Source organism: Hyperolius riggenbachi, chromosome 3 (assembly GCF_040937935.1).
Source record: "Hyperolius riggenbachi isolate aHypRig1 chromosome 3, aHypRig1.pri, whole genome shotgun sequence".
NCBI lineage: Eukaryota > Metazoa > Chordata > Amphibia > Anura > Hyperoliidae > Hyperolius > Hyperolius riggenbachi.
This window is the reverse complement of record NC_090648.1, coordinates 159,725,494-159,752,789: the sequence shown is the minus strand read 5'-3', so window position 1 is coordinate 159,752,789 and position 27,296 is coordinate 159,725,494. Positions and strand designations below refer to the sequence as shown.

General features: G+C 43.0%; 1 protein-coding gene across 2 annotated transcripts in view; it reads left to right on the top strand.

Annotated features, from left to right (window-relative positions):
- Positions 1 to 27,296, top strand: part of SV2B (synaptic vesicle glycoprotein 2B) — a 171,158-nt gene that overhangs the window by 107,578 nt on the left and 36,284 nt on the right. For both annotated transcript variants that reach the window (XM_068275157.1, XM_068275156.1), the window contains exon 2: positions 10,225 to 10,917. In XM_068275157.1, coding sequence (XP_068131258.1) covers positions 10,374 to 10,917 — 544 coding nt within the window. In that variant the 5' untranslated portion in view covers positions 10,225 to 10,373. The remainder of the gene's footprint in view (positions 1 to 10,224; positions 10,918 to 27,296) is intronic.

Genomic DNA, 27,296 nt, shown 5'->3' with positions numbered 1-27,296 from the left:
CGTAGGTTAGCCAGGTATATGTGCCTGCAGCGTAGGTTAGCCAGGAATGTGTCAGTATAGGTCAGCCAGGTATATGTGCCTGCAGCGTAGGTTAGCCAGGTATATGTGCCTGCAGCGTAGGTTAGCCAGGAATGTGTCAGTGTAGGTTAGCCAGGTATATGTGCCTGCAGCGTAGGTTAGCCAGGTATATGTGCCTGCAGCGTAGGTTAGCCAGGAATGTGTCAGTATAGGTTAGCCAGGTATATGTGCCTGCAGCATAGGTTAGCCAGGTATATGTGCCTGCAGCGTAGGTTAGCCAGGAATGTGTCAGTATAGGTTAGCCAGGTATATGTGCCTGCAGTGTAGGTTAGCCAGGTAAATGTGCCTGCAGCGTAGGTTAGCCAGGAATGTGTCAGTATAGGTTAGCCAGGTATATGTGCCTGCAGCGTAGGTTAGCCAGGTATATGTGCCTGCAGCGTAGGCTAGCCAGAAATGTGTCAGTGTAGGTTAGCCAGGTATATGTGCCTGCAGCGTAGGTTAGCCAGGTATATGTGCCTGCAGCGTAGGTTAGCCAGGAATGTGTCAGTATAGGTTAGCCAGGTATATGTGCCTGCAGCGTAAGTTAGCCAGGAATGTGTCAGTATAGGTTAGCCAGGTATATGTGCTTGCAGCGTAGGTTAGCCAGGAATGTGTCAGTATAGGTTAGCCAGGTATATGTGCTTGCAGTGTAGGTTAGCCAGAAATGTGTCAGTGTAGGTTAGCCAGGTATATGTGCCTGCAGCGTAGGTTAGCCAGGTATATGTGCCTGCAGCGTAGGTTAGCCAGGAATGTGTCAGTATAGGTTAGCCAGGTATATGTGCCTGCAGCGTAAGTTAGCCAGGAATGTGTCAGTATAGGTTAGCCAGGTATATGTGCCTGCAGCGTAGGTTAGCCAGGAATGTGTCAGTATAGGTTAGCCAGGTATATGTGCTTGCAGTGTAGGTTAGCCAGGTATGTGTCTACCTCAATCCGGCGGCTGAGGGTCCGGGACTCCTGGAACGCTCTGGCAGGCAGGCCGATGGCCAATAAGGATGCAGGGGAGGAGAGGCGGCAAGGAGAGAGGGAGGAGAGAGGCGGCGTAGCCGCTACATCATGGCTGGGGGCGGCCACCGCCCCCAGCCATGACATAGCGGCCGCGCCGCCTCTCTCCTCCCTCTTTCCTCACCGCCTCTCCTCCCCTGCATCCTTATTGGCCAGCGGCCGGCAGCTAAACATGATGAGCTGCCGGCCGCATCATTTAACGAGACGCGGCCGCGATCTACCTAGAAGGCGGTCGACCTATTGGGCAGCCCTGCTGTATATATATACTTTGCTCATTAGTGGTTTCTGCAGTCATCTCCTGAATCATTTTAAGTAAATCCACACTTTGGGCTTGATTCACTCAGACAAATAGCATGCCTTATCAAAGTTAGCATGCCTTATCAGAGTAGCATAGCAAACTTATGCCTGCTAATTGGCAATGACGAGAATTCCACTCGTCCTGCCCTGAGCCCCTGCGGGTTCGTAGCGCTCGCTATGCTACTCTGATAAGGCGAGTTAACTTTGATAAGGCGTGCTAACTTTGATAAGGCATGCTATTTGTCTTACTAAATCAAGCCCTTTGTGTGTTGCATAACACCCACACTACAATCTGGGCCAGTGGTGTTCTTAGAATTGTAACAATGGGATCTTAAAGGACCACCCCAGGGAAAAAAGAAAGCAGCTAAAATTAGATAGAACCGACAGGTTTTGGACTAGTCCATCTTCTCATGAGAGGTTCTCAGGATTTTCTTTGTTTTCAAAAGCGTTTCCTGTATGGCAGTTGCTAAGTCTAGCTGACAAAATAATGTGCAAGTGAGTAGGGAGGCTCAGGGAGGCTGGCTAATATCTTACTACTTTCAGGAAATGCTTTTGAAAACAAAAGAAAACCAAGAGAATCCCCCATGACAAGATGGACTAGTCTAAAACCTGTTGGTTCTGTCATTTTTTAACTGATTACTTTTTTTCCCCCTGGAGTGGCCCTTTAAGTTGATCAGTTACATCTGCGCACATGCCTAGGTCTTTATGCCTGAATATTTCAAACTGTTTTTTTTCTCGCATTGCAGTAAATTGGTGCTCACCATCGCTTTTGTAAATAAAGAAGTCTAAGGGTGATTTGCAAGTCAGTAAACATGATGAATACAGTGTGCTTCCAAAATGTACAAATTTAGCCTAATAGCTCCCTGTAGAATCAATCTAGTAGGATAGGTGAATTATAATTAGGGTGTATTTTTACTTTTTATTCCAGGAATGTGGTGGTGGGTGGATAAATAATCTGATAATTAGTATACTTTAATGCTGTGCAGCAATGTACTGCAGACATCTACGGCTGTCTCGGGAGCTGAATATCAAGCAAACTAGCCTGATCTATTCCATTCACGTACTTAGAAATGGCGTAAGAGCTCTGATTTGCTCAGAGAATTCCCAGGTGATGGTACATTCCTAGGCATAAAGTCAGTCTTCCATTTGTTTTCATCATTACCTCCAAAAGGACTTGTTTTTATTTATGTTTCCTTCCAATTTTCTTTCTGCCTGAGAAATCCATGAAGCAGTGCGAGCATAGATCAGGGTAACGAGTTCTCTGTTACACCCCCTGGCTGCTATATACTTTTGTACTTACTTTACTGCTTGTCAGCCTATTGCTAGATTGTACCTGTAAGGAAAATAAACCTGTAACTTAAGATAAGAAATTAGTAGACAAAGATGCCTGAAACAGAATCGGATAGCTCCAATATACAGCAATTCACAATTTAGAGAAAAGAACATATTTCTGTTAAAATAACCAGTATTAGGATTCATTTATTTAATCACTAAAAAAAGTAAATTGAATGACCAGTCTCATGAGTCAACCAGGAAAGGAAGCACAATATGTGTTTGTTTCATTGATGGGATTGCAGTTAAGTGTACTACATACTATATTTGAGGCAGGCTGCATGATTAAACTACTGGATAGTAAGGAACCAACTGGAAGACCAAAATACTAGCTGAAAGATCCAGACTTAAAGGGATTCTTAGCAGTGGGATAAAAAAGAAATCTGGTCAACAATTCGGGAGACTACTTCCCAGTTTGATACGATCTGGGGTCCTTGGTCCACATAGGCAGCCTCAAATATCTCTTAATAATGCTTACTCCCTACTTTACCTGTTTGCATTTAGGTAATGATATGTATACTGCATTTTGCTCCAATGCTGTTGTTGTTACTCTCTGGTCAATGTCTCTCAAGCATGACTGCTGTTGTTGTACATCTGATGTTGTTTTATGTTCAATTTTCTCCTTTTTTTCTTGAAAATAAAAAGATAATTGAAAAAAGAGAAAGAAATCTGGTCTTACCTGGGGCTTCCTCCAGTCCCCCGTAGTCCACCGGCACCCTCCTGGTCCCTTCCGTGGTCTAGCTGGCAGCTCCGGCGATTTTGTCTGAGGCCATGCGTGCATGCCAGTCTGCGTAAGCATCTTGTGCATGCGCAGTTCAGTACTTAGAGAACAGCGCATGCGCAGGGCGCTTTCCACGACCGGCAGGATGACGCGCTGGGGGAGTACACGTAACTTCAGCAGAAGTCGCCGTATTATTGGAGCCACAAGTGGGACCATAGAAGGGACCAGAAGGATGCTGGGGGAACTCGCAGGCTACAGAAGGCTGGAGGAAGCCCCAGGTAAGTCCAATTTTCTTTTTTATTGCACTGCTCAGGGTCCCGTTAAAGAGACACTGAAGCTAAAAAAAAAATGATGATATTATGATTTGTATGTGTAGTTCAGATAAGAAATAAAACATTAAGATCAGATACATCAGTCTAATTGTTTCCAGTACAGGAAGAGTTAAGAAACTCCAGTTGTTATCTCTATGCAAAAAATCCATTAAGCTCTACGACTTTAAACGCTGTGGAGAGGGCTGTCTTCTGACTTTTATTATCTCAACTGTTAGTGAACAAATTTCTTTTTCTCTGCCAGAGAGAGGTCATTAGTTCACAGACTGCTCTGAAAGAATCACTTTGAATGCTGAATGTTGTGTAATCTGCACATATTATAGAATGATGCAATGTTGGAAAAAACACTGTATACCTGAAAATAAAAATATGAGAATATTTTCTTTGCTGCTAATCGTCTAGTAATTATTCATAGTACACAACCAATTCATTATATCATATATATATTTTTTTTGCTTCAGTGTCTCTTTAAAGTGTACCTAAGATGATAAAAAAAAAAATATATACATACCTGGGGCCTCCTCTAGCCCCCTTCAGGCTGAACGGTTATTTGCTGTCCTCCAGGGCTGCCTGGATACTCCGCTAGATGGCTCAGTAAATCCACCAGTCAGGTGCAGTCGGCGCAGTCCAGCTGCACACGCTCCCTCGTCGCACTACCATGGCCAGGAGCATTCTGGGCCTGTGCAGTTCCCCTCTGACTGTGCTGCATCACATTTGACCATTTTATAAATATTGTAATTAAAAGCTATGTGTTATAACTGATTGTCAATACTACGCCCTCAAACCCTCACTTTTTTTTTTCAGTGGCAGCTTGTCTCACCTCATCCATGAGTTCCAGGGGTGATTGCAGACCTCTCTCCTCCCGCATGGCTCTGCTAGTGATGACCTCTGCTGATAGCGTCATCAGCAGAAGCTGTCACTAGGGTGAGCCGTGCAGGAGAAGAGAGGTCTGCGATCACTGCTGGAACTGATGGATGAGGTGAGACAAGCTGCCACTGCACTTTACTGTACTTGCAAAGTGGAGGGGGACAAGGGGGGAGGCAGAGAAGGACACAGGGGGACAAGGCAGGAATTCCCGACATTGCAGGGCTTGGCAGTTCATATTTGGGGGAGAAAAAGTGCGTATTATATTCCGCAAAAAACGGTATATAGCACATACGTTTTCAGCAGTACTTTACAGATTACATAGTCATGTTACTAACTGTCCTAAGAGGAGCTCAAAAACCTTGAGGATAATCTGGGCCTGTGGTGATGGAGCTGCATTGGCCCCAAAGCACATGGGGCAGTTGTGTGGCTGCACATCCTGCATGGGCCTATGTCTGCCAGTGCCATTAGCATTACAACTCTGTCCCAGACAGGGCCGAATTTGTACTTCTTACCGCCCAAGGCCCACTATCGCCAGCTGCCCCCGGACTGACAGCATCCTAAACTCCCCCCCAACACTACAAGGATTAGATTGTAAGCTCCTCTGAGGACAGTTAGTGACATGATGGCAGGGGTTAGATTGTAAGCTCCTTTGCGAGCGGCACATTCAGTGAGTGACAGACAGCTCCGAGATCACTGTCGGTGCCTGTTCACGGCCGCTTCATCCCCCGAGTGCCAGATCCGGCTGTTGGTAGCCACCAACTACTATGTGAAAACTCTGTGTAGCAGGAGGAATGTTTGGCAGGCTAACTGCTCCTGCTGCCCACAGCCCGCCCCTTGCTTTCCTGGTGCCCTAGGCCATGGCCTTTGTGGCCTTGCATGATATCCAGCCATGGTCACAGATCTGAGATCAGAAATGAAGAAAATCAGAAACCAAAGCTTGAACCCTTCTGAATAATCTGCGTGTCTACCGAAGTGTTTGTATCCAATCATCAGCCGTCTTTATGTCCTGTTTCTTTTAGGAATTCTTTCCAATGATTACATAAACATGAATGGAAGATGATTGCTTTTGTAATACAATTGCTGATCTGTTTTCACAATAAATGGTTTCCATTTTAAGGCTTCTATTTAAATATTTAAATGTCAATTGGGCTTCAATATAATTCATGCATGCGAGTCTGAAAACGTCCCCTGTTCCCAGAATACACACAGTACTTTTAGAGGATTATTTAGACACTGGGATCTTTATTTTTAAGCATGATGCAAAATGTTTTCAAATGGAATTAAAGTATTTAAATCAGATTGCTAGCTGGAAAGTCAGTCCTCCATTGGAACAAACTGTGAAAAAAAAAAAAAAAAACGTAAACTATACTTGTCCAGAGATGTCAGTTGTGAATAACGGCACTACAGAGATTATATTTATGTACATCAGTAAAAGGCTAATAAACTTATTATCTAGGTAGAGATGGGGCCCTTATTCAGATTTTTCATTTTCTGCTTAAAATATAAAATAACTTTGAATATTGAAATTGAAAGTGTATGTGAAAAGTAGGTGAAAAAGTGCTGTCAAAATTATTCTGAGTATTTTCTTGCTTGCTGGTGGCTGTTTATTAATAAGATGTGAAAATATCACCTGTGTGAAAATATCACCTGTGTGAAAACTCAGGAGAGACACTGAAGGGGGGCGGAAGAAAACACAAAGGGGGTAGAAGGAAGCACAAAGAGTACAAAAGGAGGCACAAGGAGACAGAGGCACACGTAGACAGAAGGAGGCTCAGGGGGACAGAGGGACACATGGGGGCAGAGGTGGCACAGTGGGACTGAAGGAGGCACAAAGGGATAGAAGGAGGCATAAAGGGGGCAGAAGGAGGCACAAGGGGGAACAGAAGGAGGCACAGAAGACAGAAGGAGGCACAGGGAATGGAGAGATGGCACAGAGGGACACAGTGGAGGCTGCCTGCAACTTACACTGTTCAAAGCTTGTAATGTCTGCTTTCCTTGCACCGGCGATGATGCTTCTGTTAAGGACACCAAACTTCCTGCTGCTGCTCACACACAGCAGAAGCAGGTGATCCAACACCTGAAGGAGGCAGAGCTTTATTTGGGGGTGGGCTTCATCGGGGGGAGACTTAACCTAGGGGCCCGGCGCCCCCAGGACTAATGGCACTCCAGGAAATGGCCTGGAATGCGTTTTGGTTATAAACAGCCCTGAGTAATGCCACTGAGAGAAACCAGGCACATGATATCTAATATATTTTCCTTTAGTGGCATTGGCTTTCCTTTCAGTATGACTCCCATGTTTGCTTGGCCATAGGAACTATAGGGTCTGATAAGCAAAATCATTGCAGGAAATTCTTGTGACAAAACAGAATGCCAATACTGACTACATAGGTATCCTTGCCATCAGCAGCTCTCTTCACTTCAGCATCTTAGATTTCAAGAACAAAACCATCATTGCTCTTGTGAAGAGTGTGAGATCTAAAAAAGCATTTAGCTTCAATATATAGAATTTTTTTCTTCAGTGGATACATTTGCATATTGTAAACAGTTCTGAAAATAAAAGAAATAGTACTGATATTTTGTCAAAATGATGATTAAATATTATCATTTAGTCTGCAGCCATGCTACTAATGAGTTTGCAAAGCGCGTCGGAGCTTCCAAACAAAATGTCTAGCGTTGCCGCCTATTACTCTGGATGTGTCCTGTGGCAGTAGCAGAAAGGCGTTTGAAGTTGTTTGAATGAAAGGAAACAAGCTGCTTTCAAACGTCCGTCTGAACCGGCCCTAACAGTGAAGTTAGTCAGAAAAAGGAGTACATATAAATTAATTGGTTAGGAGGAGGAGTGCATCTTTTTAGGTCATCTGTAGTTTATGTCATCTGTAGTTTGTCATCTGATTTCAGTAAAGCAAGCTTTACAGTGCTGGTTGTTTTTAAAATTTCAACATTTTGTGGAAATCCACTTTCCAGGTGTAAATTGAAAACAGGAAATATTCATAGGTAGTGATAACCTTTTTTAAGGGCAGCACGGTGGTGTAGTGATTGGTGTTCTCACCTTGCAGCACTGGGCCCTCAGTTTGAATCCTAGCCAGGGCACTATCTGCATGGAGTTTGTATTTTCTCCCTCTGTCTGGTTTCCTCCTACATCCCCAAAACATACAGATAAGCTAATTGGCTTTCCCCTAAATTGGCCCATACATACACTACACAATTCAGACATACTGTATGACTATGGTAGGGATAAGATTTGAGCCCCTCTGAGGGACAATTAAATGAGAAGACAATATACTCTGTACAGCGCTATGGAATATGTCAGCACTATATACGTACTAAATATTAATAATAATAACTTGTAATCACTTCTAGTTTAGAGGTAGTAGTGCAATCATATGTTTCTAGGGAGCAGAAGCTGGGCATAATTCCATGCCTATGCCTTTGTTTCATACACCAAATGGATCATGTAAATTGACCTTAGATGTCTCCATAAAGAACATCTGTCACATATACCATCATATAGGGAAATGTCTGCCCCTAGTGACAGTATTAACAAAAATCTAGAACTGCCCATGACATCTCGCACTGACTCATACAGACACTAACTTAGGCTGTTCCTAAAAAAAGCCATTACTTTACATATATATGGTACCACCACAGACACATTCAAAGAATAAGAATTATTTTAATGCCATCTTTTTTATAAACATATTTTGAATTTATATACATCCATGGTGCTTTACAGGGAACACGATGGCCCCTGTCTTCGTGGCCAAACTGCATATTGGACTTGCCTAGATCTGAAATTCCAAGGCAAGAGTGTTATCCACTCTCCCACCATATATATGTAGTTCATGATAGTCTCATTAGATCCTGAATGTGCACACTAGTACCATATTTTTCTGACTATAAGACACACCTAGGTTAAGAGGACAAAAACCAGGGGGAAAATATATATACTAAACCTGGTGCATCCATGGTGAAGGGGCATCCTGTGGATTATGTCCCCTTTGTACCTCATGCCCCCTTGTACCTCTTGTGTCTCCCTGTGTCCTCCTCTGTCCCCCTTGTGCCCTCCTGTGTCCCCCATGTGTCAACCTGTGTCCTCCTTGTTTCCTTCTCTATGCTCCTTCGTGTCCCCCTTGTGTCCTCCTCTATACCCCTTTGTGTCCTCCTCTATGCCCCTTTGTGTCCCCCTGTGTCCTCCATGTGTCCCCCTGTGTCCTCCTCTGCATGGACACAGTACAGGGAGTCCCCGAAATTGCGGCAGGTTGGAGGTTCATATTGGCAGGCGTTCACAAGTCAGGAACTCCCTGCATTTGGACTATAAGACGCCGTGACATTTTCCTCCACTTTTGGGGGAGAAAAAGTGAGTCTTGTAGTCCAAAAAATAAAGTAATGGTTTTAGTGTACTTAGAGTAAAAGCTATTTTGACAACAATTAAAAAGTTTAAGGATGGCATTCTTCAACTACTGCACATTTTTTTGCTTTAAAAATATGTGGTTTGTGGGGAGTTAAGCTAAATTTGAAACCTGTCATTTGTGTTTAACTGATAAGGAACTGGATAGTGTAATCTGGAAAAAAAACACTTATGCACCAGATTTGCCATTTTGGATGAACCACAAGAACTTTAAAATTGCTCAGGTCAGATGGGTGCATTGAGGATAGGAGAATGTTGGGAGATACTGTATATAAAGTATTTTCTTAAAAGTTTAGCGATCTGGTACGGTACAGAGATTCACAACAAACTGGTGCACTAAATAACTGTATTAAAAAGTAAATTCCCTTTAAAACGGAACTAAACTCAGAACTTCCTCTCTGTTTCAAAAGATTAGCCTTAGCATAACCTTTATGATAAAAAAAACAAAAACCTACAATTTATGGAAATCCTAAAGAACTGAAACATGTCTTTCTTTCACTTTTAAAAGGAGCACTGAAAAGGTTAAGCGTCAGTGTACACAGCATGCCAGAGCTGTCTACTCAGAACTCTCCTGTAGTCTATTTATAGATGCTGATAAGAGCTAATTAGTCACTTTGACCTAGTATTTGAAACACAGAACACAGAGAAGTGAATTATTCAGCAACTATATGGGGTATAAAGACTTATCAGTGTATGCTGTGCAAGAGTTCGGGTCCCCTTTAACTGGGCTTGTGTGCTAGAATAAACTTTCTTTTCTAAAAGTTATCATTTCCATGGCATGTTTCAGGTCGCATTCACAATGGGACATTATGGTTGCACGTTATAGTCTTATAACGCAGCTTACCACACTGCAATGCTAATCCTATGGCCCGTTCACAGTGCAACATTAAAGTCGTGTTAAAAAATGTTGCGTTGTGGTAGCTCACTGCTTGCAGTGCATTACCTCTTAAAGCAGACACGTTGCGACTTTAACATCGCATTGAAACGCAATGCCCCTCTGTGAATATAGCCTAAATGTTCTACAAATGTAGCACCCTTGTGTCACAGTTTGAAGTATTTTAGATAGTATGCTTCATCATGCCTAAAAACAATTTTTAAATCTGTTGTTAAAATTACAAAAAATGTGCATTTTTAAAAAGCTGTTTAGTGATCATATGTATTTTGCTGTATTAGGTTCATCTAACATAAACATGTTTTTTTTATGTTATCAGAATGGGATCTCTCTAAATAAAATGCTTCAGAAGAGCATGGCGCATTGTTGCTGTTGACCGTTGGATATTATTGACCAGTGTGTAAAAGATCTGGAAGGATATTACAAATAAAACAAAACAGTTATATCTAGGAAAACATCAAACACAAAATGGATGATGGCTACAGAAACAATTCAAACTTTTACCAAGGAGCACGGGATATAGCCAGAGAAGTAAAAAGACAGACCAGCAACCAAGCAATGGATGATTACTCACGCTATCAGGACAATACATACGGAGGTTATTCATCTAGTGACGGCTATTATCACAGCGGAGATCATGTCAATCAAGATGAAGATGCTCAGAGTGATGCCACAGAGGGTCATGATGAAGATGACGAGATTTATGAAGGAGAATATCAGGGTATACCACACCCTGATGATGTGAGACCTCAGCATAAGGACACAGCCATAAGAGATGAATTTAAAGACCATGCTGATCTTATGCAAGAGCGGATGGAGGATGAAGAGCAGCTGGCCTTCCAGTATGAAAACATCATTCAGGAATGTGGCCATGGGCGTTTCCAATGGACCCTCTTCTTTGTTTTAGGGCTTGCCTTGATGGCTGATGGGGTGGAAGTCTTTGTAGTAGGGTTTGTGCTCCCCAGTGCTGAGAAGGACATGTGTTTATCACGCTCAAATAAAGGAATGCTGGGTAAGTTTGGATAAAATGTAACATACTAAAATCTCTTGTATGTCTGTTTCATGATAGCCTTTGCTGATATTAAACCTCTTACTGTCTCACACAACATTAAAAAAACCCCAGACCTGTGAAATTTGAGATTTTGGTTCAGCTTGGTTGCTCTTCCTATGTAACAGCATTCTGCCCTTGCCTGGATAAGTAGCCTTTTACAGCTACAATAGCCAAATATTTTATATGAATTGTATTAGTTCTGATGAACTGAGACAAGGAAACGTATTTAAAGACAAACTCCAACCTAGAATTGAACTTTATCCCAATCAGTAGCTGATACCCCCTTTTACATGAGAAATATAATGCTTTTCTCAAACAGACCATCAGGGGGCGCTGTATGACTTATTTTGTGCTGAAACCCCTCACACAAGAAGCTCTGAGTACCGCGGTACTCTGGGCAAACTGCCACAATGTAACAATGCTCACAGACAGGAATTAGCTGTTTACAGCTGTCTCTAACAGCCAAAACAGCTAGGAGCAGCTACATAACCTGCCCACAGTAAAAATGTCACTATGTAATAAATGTCAGAATGTAAATCGGGGAGAGGAAAGATTTTACAATGAGCAAACACTGACTAAATCATTTATACATAATTATGGTAAAAATGAAGCACTTTTTTTTACTACATTATTTTCACTGGAGTTCCTCTTTAAAGAGGAGCTGTTAGGTATAAGGTCTCAGAGAAAATAAACACATATATCAGTAGCTAAAGATTGGCTGTACTTACATTACATATGCATTTCACTGTCCACGTTTGTACTTCACAGAATTTGTATATAGTATATGCAGAGATAGATGCTCCTGACAGCTCATGGCAGGCTCCATGTTTTTCTGTCAAATGTGTCGTCATGTCCTGCCTGCTTCCTGATCACAGATAAGCTCCTACTTGAACAACACAGTGTGCAGTGAATATTAATGAGCCATGTGGCTAGGAACAATAGCTGACTCCTGCAGTGTACTCTGCCCCGGAGATTTATCAGTGCTACGCTCTGGACTGAGTTACAAGCTGCTGAAACGTCTCATTAGCAGCCGAGGGGAGGGCCCCAGAATGCTTTGCAGTATAGTATGCGGCTTGCGTCCTCTTAGGTCTAACAGCTTTTCTGATAAGAACACATCAAAGGTAAAAGAGATTTTTATCTTCAATAATGCCTTTATGGCTTCCTTCTAAACTGTTTAACACAGGAGAATAGAGGTTTAAATTAGCTTCTGCAGCCTGACAGTTACTCTTTAAGCTAAAAATAATTGTGGAGAGATTTTTCTATGGCCATCATATCCATCTCAGATTATCCACACATAAATCATTAAATGTCAGAATGACTTACTGTGGGGGGAATGCAAGACTAAACAAGACCTCTCAATTCACATATCTGAGTATACTTCATTTGGTGTAAAAACGTGAAATGTGTAATTTTCTGAAGTATGTAGATGGCTTTGCTTCAAGTTTGAAAAATCAGGTGAGGAAGCTGTTTGGTTGTTGAATATTGCTCTTGTTAGCAGGGCCGGCGCTACCATAGAGGGAAAGGGGGCAATTGCCCTAGGGCCCCAGAGCCTGTAGGGGCCCCCAAGGTGTCTCTCCGCAACTTAACTGTTGTTCCCGGGTGCCCCTGCAGAGTCTTCAGCTCAGCCAGATGGTGTCAGCCCCTGCCTCAGGGTCCTTGGGTGGAAATTTGGCTGCAAAAAAGGGTCCCTGCTGCCGATTTTTGATTGGGGGGTGTCTATTGGGGGGCCCCAGGGCTAATCTTGCCCGGGGGCCTCATTGTTATTAGAACTGGCCCTGCTTGTTAGGGTGCGTTCACATTAGACTGCAGCCACAACAGGGGCATCCATCTGAAAATGGCGCCTGTGAATAATGGCGCACAGTGTTGCCGCTAATCCATTTGCCGCTTATCGCTATTTAACGTTAAAGCCTTATTGTCATTTAGCGTTAAAGCCTTATCGTTATTTAGCGTTAACACACAGAACCCTCTCTGTACCTATCCCTAACCCCTAAACCCCCCCTAGTGGTGCCTAACCCTAACCACCCCCCTGGTGGTGCCTAACCCTAACCACCCCCCTGGTGGTGCCTAACCCTAACCACCCCCCCTGGTGGTGTATATTGTACTGTAACTATACCTAACCCTACTCTCACACAGAACCCTCACTGTACCTAACCCTAACCACCTCCTTGGTGGTGCCTAACCCTAAGACCCCCCTGGTGGTGCCCAACCCTAACCTTGACAGTGTTACATTAAATCCATTCACCGCTTTGCAGTTAAATAACATCTGCAGTTTGGCTTATGTAGGGCGCTATTGATAAATAACGTTAGTGTGTGCCACTATTGATAAATAACGTTAGTGTGTGCCGTTTTTCTTCTTTTTTCCCTGTGCGCCATTATTATGCAGTACTAACGATAAATAACGATAAGCGTATCTTTTTAATGCGGCGCCATTTTTATGCATAGGCGCTGTGTGCCATTATTCACTGATCCCACAACAGGGATGGTCATAGTGAATCTGTAATGTGTACAATTCTTCTTCTGTTCTCATTACCATTGGTGTCCATTGTAATCTCCAGAGCCCTTCTGCTGCTCATGTTAAAATTATATGATATTTTACCAAAACGAAACAAAGGAAAGTGTGTTGGCCAGATTGTCCAATATACTTTCTACCATTTCATTAGGTTTTGTTGAAGTGATATGATATTTTAGAAGTATATTGGACAGAATTCCTTTTATTTTAACATATTACTAGGGATGGTCAATGGGATGCAAATAATTTGGAGTTGATGCAGGGTTATGCAAATTGTGTATGCAAATTTATGCAGCTTGAAAATGGACCAATTGAATTTTACCTGAGCAGGATTTGATTGGTTCATGTCCAAGCTGCATTGATTTGCAAACGAAATTAGTGTAATGCTGCATCAACTCAAAATTATTTGCATCTCATTGACCATCCATACATATTACAGTGATGTGAAAATGTGTCACAATGATGTGCAAAGGTGGGAAGTGAGAGACGGAGAATGGTCTCCGAGCAGACATTTCTCTCTGCTCACCCTTTTTTGGCACTACGTCCCCTACCATGCATGTCCATTTTTCTGCCGCAAGGCACTAGTAGTGAGAATAGATGAAGGCCATTCCCATAGGCTTCCATTGTTTTTGTTGGCATACATAGTATGTGAGGTGCCCAGAAAAGATGTGCAGAGCAGGACATTGTGTTCTGCTATTGCAATGGAGACAACGGATGTTTAGTGTGAACCCAGACATCTTTCAGTGCAACTTTTGACTGCACTTTCCTGGTCATATAAATATATAGGAAGATGCAGAAAGGTGAACACTACTTTAGAATTTCTTTAATAGCAATCACTACTAACCTTTTCCTACAAACAGCAGGATAATATAAGGACAAAGATTCATATTTTAAGCTTAGGCTGGATTTACACTTAGATGTGTTGCAGTGTGTTGCATCCCATTAAAAAAAATCATGCTGCAATGCGACACAACTCAACGCATCTAAGTGTAAATCCAGATGGCTATACATGGGCCAGTTCCTGCAAGTGTTTCTTATAATTGTCGTGGTGATCCAGCCAGGATTGACTCTTCCCAAGCTCTCTTAAAGGGAAATTGAACATGAATATTTATTTTCTTTTACTCAATGCAAATTGCTTTGCTATCCTGCTGATCATTTGCCTCTAATACTTTTAGCCATAGACCCTGAAACAGCATTAAGATTATGTTCTCCGACTGAAGTCTGACTGGATTAGTCTCTTGCTTGTTTCAGGTGAGTGATTCAGAGACTGCTGCAGCCAAAGAGATCAGCCGGACAGAACCGTTAATTAGTATTGTTTGAAAGGAAATAAACATGGCAGCCTCCATATCCCTCTCACCTCAGGTTCCCTTTAACCACCTCATGCCATAGGTTGAAGGGTTAAGAGCACGCACACATGCATGCGTGCTCCTGCAGCGTACATGCATGTGCACTTTGGAACAATGGATGTTTATATAAACGCCCTATTTGCACAAAAAAGGTGTTTATAAATGCCCAATTTGCATGAAGTAGTTAATCACACACACCTGTTTTTGGGGGTGACAGGCACCCTGTTATAACTACACCATTAGGAACGCGGAACACCATTTGTCAAGTTACAATGATATTAAAATTATATGTATGGGCCTACAGTAAACTCTCAGACCCAAACTTCCATTTTCTGGCTATTGATTTTTCAAAGTTTTAATGTATATTGGTTGCTGTGCACTATTAGAGACACTTTTAATAAAACACACTTTGATAAAGAACATCACAATAAATGACAGTTGCACTTGTTCATACCTATGGGGAGGATGGGAGGAACAAGTGATAAAACCAGCGTCAAATGTTTTGGGGTAATGTATCCTAAATAATATTTATTTTCCCCTCAGCAGGGTTAATCAGAAAATGCTGGAGGATTCTAGAGGGTACGTGAAGGGACATGTAACATGATGAGATAAATAGGAGTATGTACAATCCCAGTCCTACTTGGAACTGGTCTGGATTTCCTTTTTCTCACTGTAAGGCACCATTCACTTTTGAAAGCGCAAAATTTGCGGGAGTGATTTTTCCGCGATTTCACAAGGAAATATCACTGGACACTGCAGCGATTTTCCCGCGATCGCGTTTAGCGCTTCTATAGCACTGAAACACGATTGCCGGGAAATTGCCTGAAAACTGGTGCAGGCTACGTGTTTGCATTTGGCGATTTGCATTAATCGCCGGCAATTAACACAAATCGCCCAAGTGAGAACAGCCCCATAATGTTTTACTACACTAGCGCTTTAAAAAGCGCCAGCGTTTGAGCGTTTTGACAAAATCGCCGGCAAAATGCTCTAGTGTGAATGGGGCCTTAGGGCCTATTTCCACAACGCCCAAATCTGGACCGAATCTGCAGCATTTCCCCGCTGCATGCGAGAGGGGCAGGGAAATGCTGCCTATCTATTTAATGGCTTGCCGACCAGATCACAATGCAGAGCCAATCTGGATGGCATGCTGCAGTTTTGTTTGTTGTTTTTCTAATCAGTGTAGGTTCGTAAACTGTGTGTGTGTGTGTGTGTGTGTGTGTGTGGGAGGGAGGGGGGCAGGGGGGGGGGGGTTGGGGTGCAGCAAGCCTATACTTACATATGTGGGGCTGCTCCATTGCCCCTCTGTCTATATGAAAGCCCCTATCTTCTCCTGCTCAGAGCCACAGGTTGAAATTCCCGGAATGATATTCGCATGCCTGGGTGGCCGCAATGCATGCCGAGTACGTACAATGCATACTGGGAGATGTAGTCAATTGATGTAATTACATCTTCCAGCCAAGAGATGTAATGACATTAATAGGAACTACATCTCCCTGCATGCATTGTGCATCCCCGACATGATTAGCTGCCGCCAGGTACACGCTATATCATTTTCAACCTGCGTTTCTGCGGCACCAAGCTGGAGAAGATAGAGACCTCCGTATCTCGGTGGGGGGATACGGAGTTGCCCATGGGTAAATAAATGCTTGCTTGCTGCTGAAAAGCATAAACAAAACTCCCTTAGGGTCCGTTCACATCTAAAATCGCAAAACGTTTTGCAGGAGTGATTTTCCCGCGATTAACGTGGAAAAATCCCTGGACACTGCGGCAGTTTTGGAGCGATCGCGATTCGCGTGCTATGCATGCTAATCGCGATCGCTAATCGCAAATCCCCGGCAAACCAATGCATGTAAAATGTTTGCGGTTAACGCTTACCGCAAACGTGGCAGTGAGAACACTGCCATGTGTTACATGCTGTAGCAGTTTTTACAAAACCGCTAGTGGTTTGCCTTGAGCGGGAAATGCGCGATTCCCACTCAAGTACGAACGGGCCCTTAGAGCTTGGTTCGTTTTTTCAAGTTTTTACATTTTAATGCTTAGATTTTAACTAAGCTGCATCTCATAAGCCCCAAATAAGAAGTTTACAATATCTAATGCATGCTCTGAACAACTAAATTAACATATGATGCAACATGCCATTGTTTTTAGATTTGACATTACAAATACTTCCATTTTACTGTCTTCGCATTATTTAAATTCTGTCTGAGGACAATTCTACTCTGCAGCAAATCAGTCTTCATTCACAATGCATGACATACAAACTACTGACATATTATTTGTAGTGCAGAGTCAAATCATCTTGACGTGCTTTCTCAAATCCTTGCTTTGGGGGACAGGGTTGAAAAAGACAGTTTAGCAGCAAACATGTCCAGTTATTCAACGACGTTGGTGATTTTTCCTTCACTCCAAAATACAGAGCGGCAACACGCTTTTATTACAAGGTACCACGAGAGTGATTCAGGCTTACCATGGCCATCTGTCATGTGTGGCCTCACTCTGAACTTAGAAATGAGATATTCTCTATAAAATTCTAAGTGTGCTGAACTGTGGAAATAGGACAGTAGACAGTGTCTAGAAAAAGCCAGATGAAGACTTTCATTAACACCGAGAAATTGGGCGCTTGCATGAAACTGGTCTAAGCAGTTTTTGAGCTGTAATTGGAAAAGAATGCTTGAAGCAAGCTTGAGTTTAACCTCTCTCTACATGAGCTGAGCATATTTGCCATGTTCTAAATAGTTGAATTTTTCTTTTGTGTGGTGTTCTAGTCTTCCTGGCTACCTTGAAACACTAGAAAATGAATTATTTTGTCCACAGAGCTGATAGTCCGAGTGACATCTGACTGCTGCTGCAGACTAAAGCCTTGTACACATGTACGAGGCAAGTCACCTGGCAGGGAGCCAAACTCGATCCCTCAGGCGAAAGTGCAGGGCCGATGCTGTACAGATGCATTGCTGGCTTACAGTCTGGGGGCGTGTTCTGATGTCATGCGGGGTGGGGGTTGGGGAGAGGGCTGACGGTGAAAGAAATGAGAAGTGTCACACACAAGGTAAGGTGTGTAAGAAGAACAGCCAGTGCTCAGCCAAGTTGATCGGCCAGGCTGACCGGGAGTCACTGTAATCATGCTAGATTCTTGATAGACTTGGCCAAGTTTCATGAAGTGTGTATACAAGGCTTAAGACATTATGTCTTCCCTAAAATGTATTGTGTTTTTATTTAATATTTAACTCTTTGTGGAAATGGATAAGGGGTACATTACTACACCCATACCCATTTTACTTGGGGGGAGGGCATCTGGGGGTCCCCTTCCGTCAAGAATCCCCTCAGGGTCCCCAGATACTCCTGGACATCAAGTAGCTATCAGTCTTGTAACAATGGGGCTCCAGGGCAAAATTAATCCAGGGGTCCCCCAACATAAACCCCCAACCAAAAAGCGGCATTAGGGGCTTTTTGTTGCAGCCTAATTTCTCTCCTGGGCCTCTGAGCCGGCTTCTGACCCTCCCAATCACCTCCCAAACTTAACTGGGCTCCCCGGGGCCCTTGCAGAGTTTTTGACAGTTTAGTTTCTCACCTGCCCACCAGCACAGGTGAGACACTACTCTGTCAAAGACTCTGCAGAGGCCCAGAGAGCAACAGTTATGATTGGGGGGAGACACCTTGGGTTCCCCTACAGGTTCAGGGGCCCTGGAGCGATTGTCCCCTTTTCCTCTATGGTAGCGCCAGCCCTGCTCTTGTTGCATACATTGTTGCATACAAATATTTGTTGATGAGAGCAGATAGAGAAGGTTAGCAGGAGAAGACATGGTGGACTGCTTGCCAATCTCGGGTCTTTGTCTGATGTGTTCAGCAATCCTTTGTCTCTCTGTGATTCTAGTCTTTGGCTAGTGCTACCCCGGGAACTTTTCTTGCCATGGCTGAGTGGCTTTTTGGCTGACCCCTTTCAACAGTGGCAATCAAGTTGAGTACTCGCACCTCTTTTGTGTGGGGATATGATGGGGAAAAATCACCTGTTACTCAACACTGGGAAATTGTTTGAACCCCTTGGGGGGGAGAAGGATAGTTTCAATTCCTTCTCAGTAGGTGTCCAGGTGTTTAGAGCAATGTGGGTTTGCTTTGGATGTTGGAGAGAGGCCATACATTTGCTGGCTTGTGTCTTTCATACACATTTTCTCCTGACATAGTCCATGACTAAAAACTGACAGCACTTACAGCTATTTGCTAGTGATAACTCTAGCCTGGCCAGTAAAATCCTGTAGCAATCACCAACAAACGGTTAATAAATCCGGATTATGACATTGTGAGTTGTGGGCGTTTGAACACGCACACAGCCTTTTTAATACACGCTGCAAATAGGATTTTATCAGATTGTGGGTCACCACTGCTTACCATGGCAGCATTGGCAGTAACAAATCAGGCCTTATATTTTGTCACTCCTAGAATAATATACTATAATACAAACATTCTGCTTTAACTGATAGCTACTATGGGCCAATACTCTACTACTGCGGCTCCACAGAAGAAAAATGTACCGGTATAAATGTGCCCTGCATTGTTTCTGTACAGGGAGTGTGCACTCACTCCTGACATATCAGGTATGAGTTAATTTGCACTCACTCCCCAAAGAGCATGCTGTTGCCTGACATGTTGTACGGTACTATAATTGTAATTATTACTGTTAATCCTCGGTACAGTTCAGAAAGAGGTCAGGGATACCCAGCAAAACACTATATGACAGGGAATCACAGACTATTCTACGCAAGCTTGTTGGTGCATTTTTGTGCATTTTAATGAATGCAGTGCTTTTTACAGTAGTAAGTGATTTCAATGAGGGATCCCATGGGTTGGATGGAGAGCAGGATTATCGACCATGCAACCTAGGTGGGTGCCTGGGCCTAGTGGCTGTCAAGGGGCTCACCTGCCACCTTATCTGGCCTCTCTTTATTTCATATTACCAAAAGGACCACAAAGGGGCACCAAATCAACTACCTTGTCTAGGGCCCCAATACATCTTAATCCATATCTGGTTGTATGGGAAAATAACTCTTTTTTTTTTGTGCCTTCACTTCAAGTTACAAGAAACAAAATGTGAATATTTTGAAGGGGATGATTATTTTCTATAACATATACAGCGCACATACATGGAGGCCATTTTTTCTTTTAGGCTACGTTCACAGTGGTACACTGCGGTGCGCATTATAACATGGGAAGGTGCACTGCAATGCAAAATCTACAGAGTTGTCTAATGCACTGTATGCAGTGCATTTCTGCATAATGTATGCATTAATAGGGACAGTGAAGCATACTTTGCAGTGACTGTATGCTTTACTGTACATAAGGCGCGGTAGAACTTTTCCGTTGCGTTCCTACTTTTACATGGAATGCAACTCAATGCCCACTGTGAATGTAGCCTTACACTTTTTGAAATATATTTGCTCCTTTTATAATGCAAATAGCGTAATACCCCTAATTTGACAATCCACAGCTCCCTTCGCTTGAATGACATAAGAAAATGTCAGACATAGGCAAAATCCCCTCAGACCGGAGCAGGTGCAGTGTCTGGGGACTGGCAGAAGTTGAGACACCAGCATGTCTGCAGGCATCCTGCAGCTCACAACACCGTGCTGCAGCCTGCACTAGGTGCCACCCGCCCCTTTTCCCAGCTACAGTTTAATGTAGATGTAGCAGCAGTGTGTGTACAGAGCATGGGGCAGCTCTGTGGAACTTGGCAGAGCACAGAGCCAGGTATAAGCACAGCCCTTTGCCCCTGCTGGGTACTAGTAAAGAGGAAGATCGGGACCTCGTAGAATGCTTTACTTTCCCCTTTATTACAGACATCAGCTGTCCTCATTATTATCTGTATCCAAACTGATCCCGTTGCCAATCAGGAGAAGAACGGATTTGTCGGAAATTATCGTCAGATTCTGTCAATCAGACGGGAAAGTGCATTGTGTGTACTCGGCATGATGTCCTACCATAGTTTTTATATTATGCGTGACTGAGGGAGACCTTTTAGGCATCCCTCGCTTGCAAATCCTTCTATGCAACCATTTCACCCATCAGTTCCGCCTGGTGAACTGTACTGTAACAAGTTTAATGGACAACAATCACTACAAAGTGGAGTTCCAGTAAAAGTGGCAATCCTGTATAAAAGTGGTTATTATTTAAGATGGTCATCATTTTTTTGTTGTTGTTGAAATTTTGTCATTTCAGAAGTACTGCTATTTTTTGAGAAATAATGGTTATTTTCTGGGGAACTGCTTGCTCGCCTTCAAAGTCATATGAAAGACCACAGGTTCTCTTTAAAGCTCAGTGAAAAGTTTTCCCACAGTGGGTGTTCTCCATGTACCTGCAGGAAAGCCCACGCATTTCTTAGTTACATTACTGTAGCCAGTACCCTATAGGCCACTAATGAAGCAAACATTGGCCAGGAGAAGTGTAATTAGATCATTAAAACCTCCAGCACTAGTTATGTTAAAAATATACTTGTACAGAACTTTTTTTAAATAACAACCACAATCTCTGAGCTGATTGAATTATTTAAATGGTGTCACCAGTTTAAACATTTTTTAGTTTAAATTCATTTCAAAGTCATAAGAGCCTTCAGCTTGGAAAATGATATCATCTTCCAGATGGCACCAGTGAAAGTTTTGAAGCAGTCAGGTACAACCTGTCATAACACATTGCTGTAATGAAAACTGTGTGCTGGCAGCATTCAGCTAACTATGTGTCAGGATTGAGATTACTCCACAGTCAAACACTGAGCAGGCTGAGTCAGAGCTCCCCTGAGACTTTCACTAATGTGCTTTCAGACCACCTCTCCCTGTTTGTTTGTTTGTTTAATGGGGTTCTATTGCAATGGAGATGGCTAAAATTACCCTTGGCCCAGAATGTAAGGAGCTTGTGCAGCGCAGAGTGCTCTGTGTATAAGTATACTTTACACAGTCAGCAGTTCTCAGTACATCACCTGCAGTTTATACCCTGGGTGTCCTTCATCTTAGGACTCTGCATTGCTTGGATGCTGCTATAAGTCATTGGTGATTTTTATGGCGTATGGTCAGCAAGTCTGGCTGCCCTCTTAAAAATAGATTTTTTTTCTGCTTTGTTTTCTGCACTATGACCAGATATTTATAGAACTGTATTAAAGGGAACTGAAAAAGAGAGGTACACAGAGGCTTCCATACTTATTTCCTTTTGGACAATACTAGTTGCCTGGCAGCCTTAGGAATATCTTTGAATGCAGTAGTGTCTGAATCACACACCTGAAACAAGCATGCAGCTAATCTTATTTTTGTCAGAAACATCAGGATCTATGGCTAAGGGCTAGTTCACAGTGAACAGCTGCTTTGCAGAATAATTTTGCATGTCAACTCATTGCCCATACAATTCTATAGGCCAGGCCCTACCCATGCATAATAGCACTACTTCCCTCAAACACCGAGCATCACCCTAAGTCAGGGCTTTTCAATGTTTTCACTCATTGTACCACTTTTATCACCTGAAAAATTTGAAGTACCACCAGTGTGCCAGCACAATAGATCTGACCAGACCAGGCTCGGCTGTTTCCAGAGGAGCCCGAGCGGAGAGCTGCTACCGCGCATACACTCACACCAAAAAGGAGATCTTTGAGGGGTTCCTCAAAGGAGGAAGGGGGAAGCCACTTTAGGATCAAATGGCTTCCTCCTCCCGGGGCACTTTTTTCTTACAGGTACACTTTAAGAAAGGGGGGGGGGGGGCATATGGTAGGGGGATAGCAGGAGGCATTGGTGGGGAGGCAGAGGAGCGAGTGAGGGGTAGCCAAACTTTGTGAAGGCAGGACGGAACCAGGACAAGCGGCAGGTGGGCAATTAAGTAGCAGACAAACTTGGAATGTACCATCTGGCCAACAGCAAAGTACCACTGGTGGTACACGTACCACAGGTTGAAAAGCCCTGCCCTAAATCACTCGCCCTCGCAGATGATAAATCCTCCACCACCTACACAATCCCCACCATTTCAGGAGGTCCCCCCACCCCATACATTATGGCCATCAGCCAGTAATGCAGACAAAACCACACTGTACAGGTTGTTGTGTGAGCTTTGTGACCTTTTGCCACTCTCTAATGGAAGATGAATGTGGGGATTAGGGCAAGGGGTTTCCTCAAACAGATGAGTAAGTAGAGTTTGGATGGATGTCTAAAGCATGGCAGGGGGAGGAAGAACTCTGGACATCCGAAGTGACCCAGGCTGAAGGGACCTCCTATAGGTCCTCCAATGGGCCCTATAGCAATTGCTATGGCTGCAATGGCAGTATCTAAGGCAGTGGGCATTCCATTTGCAACCCACAAAAGCATCAGCCACTTCCTCTTCCATGTGTACACTACCTGTCCCACTTTAATTCCCACCCACTCATGTACAGTATTTTCATTCTCCCATTTTCAACTCCCCAAGATAGACAATCTTCCCTTCGGCTATACCTTATGTAGAGCTTAAAAAAAATCTAACCCTTGTTATGAATATTGCAATTATTATTTGCAAGCTGGAAAACACTTGGGGCTTGATTCACAAAGCGGTGCTAACTGTTAGCACGCCTGTGAAAACCCCCTTAGCACGTCTAAACATGGTTTTCGCGCATAAAACTTTACGCGCGCAAAACTTTATGCGCGTAAAACTTTACGCGCGTACTGCACAGAGCGCAGGGCGCACCGCGCGAAGTGCCCATTAAAGCCTATGGGACTTAGCGCGCGTAAAACTTTGCGCGCGTAAAACTTTACGCGCGCAAAGTTAGCGCACGATATGATTGAGAAATCCGGTGCTAACCTACTTAGCACCCTGGTTAGCGCATCTAAAGACTTTAGATGTGCTAAGTAGGTTAGCACCACTTTGTGAATCAAGCCCAAAGTATCAGTAATGGTTAGAAGATAAATTAAAGAAATGGTCATCTTTACCTCTAGACCAGGCATGGGCAAACTTGGCCCTCCAGCTGTTAAGGAACTACAAGTCCCACAATGCATTGCAGGAGTCTGACAGCCACAGTCATGACTCATAAAGGCAAATGCATTGTGGGACTTGTAGTTCCGTATCAGCTGGAGGGCCGATTTTGCCCATGCCTGCTCTAGACCTTATGGGTCAAGTCAATACTATAAAAATGATAATTGCCCCTAAACTATTATATGACTTACTTATGTCCCCGGTTTAAGTCTCTACCCAGATATTTAATAAAATTAACTCCTTAGTTAAAAACTTTATTTGGGCAAATCGTGCTCCCAGACTGTGATTGGATACACTTCGGTTACCAATATACAAGGGTGGGCTTGCTCTCCCCCACTTTCAATTATACTACTTAGTGGCTCAATTAACGTACATTTACAGGTGGGTACATTGTATCAGAGACGATGCCTCCCTTGATACAGAAGCTGCTATTGCTTATTCCTTTGAAACCTTATGTAGCTTCACATATCGAGGGGAGGGTTTCTCTTCTGCGGAGTCGGATATTCTTAAATACTCCCTCAAAATTTTCTATAAATGTCAAAAACTGGTTGGTGAGGGAAGAACACCATATTCTCCTAGTGCTCCCATTTGGTGTAATCCAATTTCAGTCCCTGGAGAATATAGGATTTTGGGTTAGAAGAGGGGTTAAATATCTTAATTATTTATTTTTCCATGAGAAATTTAAATCATGGCCCCAATTTGTTAATGAATTCCATATACCAACCACAGCTCGCCTGCAATATTTTCAACTCCGCCATGCTGCTAGATCTCAATTTGGTAGTCTTGAGGTTGCTTTGCGCCCGGGCATTGTTGAATCCTACTGGGAGAATTGGGGTGTAGAAATTTCCTCTGCAGAATGGGCTGATTTTGAGGAGAACTACATGTAGACTGTAATTAGCTCTAGAGATAAACTTATACAAATTCGTTGGTTTCATCAATCCTATTATACTCCCCTAAGGATCTCTAAATTTTCAACAGATACTGTTGATGCGTGTTGTAGATGTGGGCACCGTCCAGGCGACTTTAAACATATGTCATGGGATTGTACGGTGATTCAGTCCTTTTGGATTAAGGTGTTAGCTTTCATAAATGATGAGCTTAGCATTCATGTGGTTTCCTCTTATAAAAATCGTATACTAGGTATGTTGGATGATGTCCCTTTAAGTAATAAGAAAAAAATATTAATCAGTCTACTGTTCTTCTATGCCAAGAAAACTATATCTAATGAGTGGAAAAACTCTACTGAACCTTCATTGTCAAAATGGAAACAATTCATAAATCTGGTGCTTCCATTCTATCAACTTACTTGGTTGATAAGAGGGTCTAATACTAAATTCTCTAGGGTCTGGGGGGATAATAATAATAATAATAATCCGAACATATATATAGCGCTTTTCCAGAGGCGGGACAAGGTCCTCCAGCACCCAAGGCTGAGACACCAAAGTGCGCCCCTTCATCCCTGCCACCCCAGCCGTCACACACTGATTGCTATGAAACTAAGAGGTGCCACAGGGCCCACAACCTCCCCAACACCTTATTAACTAGTTATCTGGCTTGCAGTCACTGCTATGTATCCCCTTTTCTTATTTATTTCTGCTTCAAACACAATTAGGAATGACAGCTGAATGAATTGTGTGTCCCCTCCTACACTGCGCCCTGAGGCTGGAGCCTCTCCAGCCTATGCCTCGGCCCGGCCCTGCGCTTTTCTCCTGCCGGACTCAAAGCGCTCAAGAGCTGCAGCCACTGGGACGCGCTCAGGAGGCCACCCTGCAGTGTTAGGGAGTCTTGCCTTGAACTCCGTACTGAATAGGTACTGACCGTAGCCAGGATTCAAACCCTGGTCTCCCATGTCAAAGGCAGAGCCCTTAACCAGTACTCTATTCAGCCAATTGGCTCAATTGTGTTGGCTCAGTCAGTGATAATATGGATATTACACCTCATGTTCTTGATTCCTTATAAGTATACCTTTCTCTCTTATTGCATTGAACGCTGCTCTATTAATTATTATTATTATTATTATTATTATTTAGTATTTATATAGTGCCGACATATTACGCAGCGCTGTACAGTGTGTATATATATATATATATATATATATATATATATATATATATATATATATATATCTTGTCACTAACTGTCCCTCAAAGGAGCTCACAATCTAATCCCTACCATTGCCATATGTCTATATTATGTAGTGTAAGTACTGTAGTCTAGGGCCAATTTTTTAGAGGGAGCCAATTAACTTATCTGTATGTTTTTGGAATGTGGGAGGAAACCGGAGTGCCCGGAGGAAACCCACGCAGACACGGAGAGAACATACAAACACTTTGCAGATAGTGCCCTGGCTGGGATTCGAACCAGGGACCCAGCGCTGCAAGGCAAGAGAGCTAGCCACTACGCCACCGTGCAGCCCTAATGAACGAGTATTTCTATATGCTTACATCTCTCCTTTGTATTGGTAAAAACTCTATGGAAATAACATTTTTATGTTATGTATTTTTGCCGACACTATGCACTGTCAAGTAATTGTTGGGTTTTTGTTACTGAAAAACAATAAAAAGACTGTAAAAAAAAAAATCAGTAATGGCACACTGGTGCACTGGACAGCACTCTCACTTTGCAAAGCTAGGGCCCTTGACTCAAATATAGGCCAAGAAACTACCTGCATGGAGTCTACATGTCCTTATCTTTGTGTGTGTTTCCTCCAAGCAGGGCCAGGCAGGGCTCCAGCCTCAGGGCACAGTGTAGGAGGGGGCACACAACTCACTCAGCTACCATTCCCCTATTGTGTTTGAGGCAGTGAGAAATAAGATAAGGGCATACAAAGCAGTGACTGCAAGCCAGATAACTAGAGATTAAGGTATTAGGAGTTGGGGGCCCTGGGTGCCTCTAAAGGTGGCCACACACGATACAATAAAATTATCCAATTTTACAGCAATTCGATAAAAACGATCGTATCGCTCGAAAAAATTAAAAGCTTTTTTTTCATTTGACTGAAAAATCTGTTCGGATTTCCAGTTTTTTTCGATTTAAATCGATCCGGAATGCCAGATATTTCTCTTCAATTTTTACTAAAGATTTTATGGTGTGTGTTGGATTGTTAATTTATTAGTATACACACCCTAGCCAATTTTCTCAGAGTTTCCAATCATTTTTATCATAATTGGGGAAAAATTGAACATACAGTACGTGTGTGGTACATTGGTCATATTTTTGAAATGTTACAATCAGTCAGAAAAATTGATTGAAATTCTTAAATTTAACAGATATTTAAAAAATTGTATGGTGTGTGGCCACCTTTAGTCTAATAGCAATCAGTTTATGACGGCTGGGGTTAGAGGGATGGAGAAGCACACTTTGGTCTCTGCCTTGGGTGCTGGAAGACCTTGTCCCAGCTCTGCCTCCAAGCACTCCAGGTTCCTCACATATCCCCAAAACATATAGGTAAGATAACTGTGTCCCCCTCCCCACTTCCTGAATTTACCTTAGACCATGATGGATAGATGACTATGTTAGGG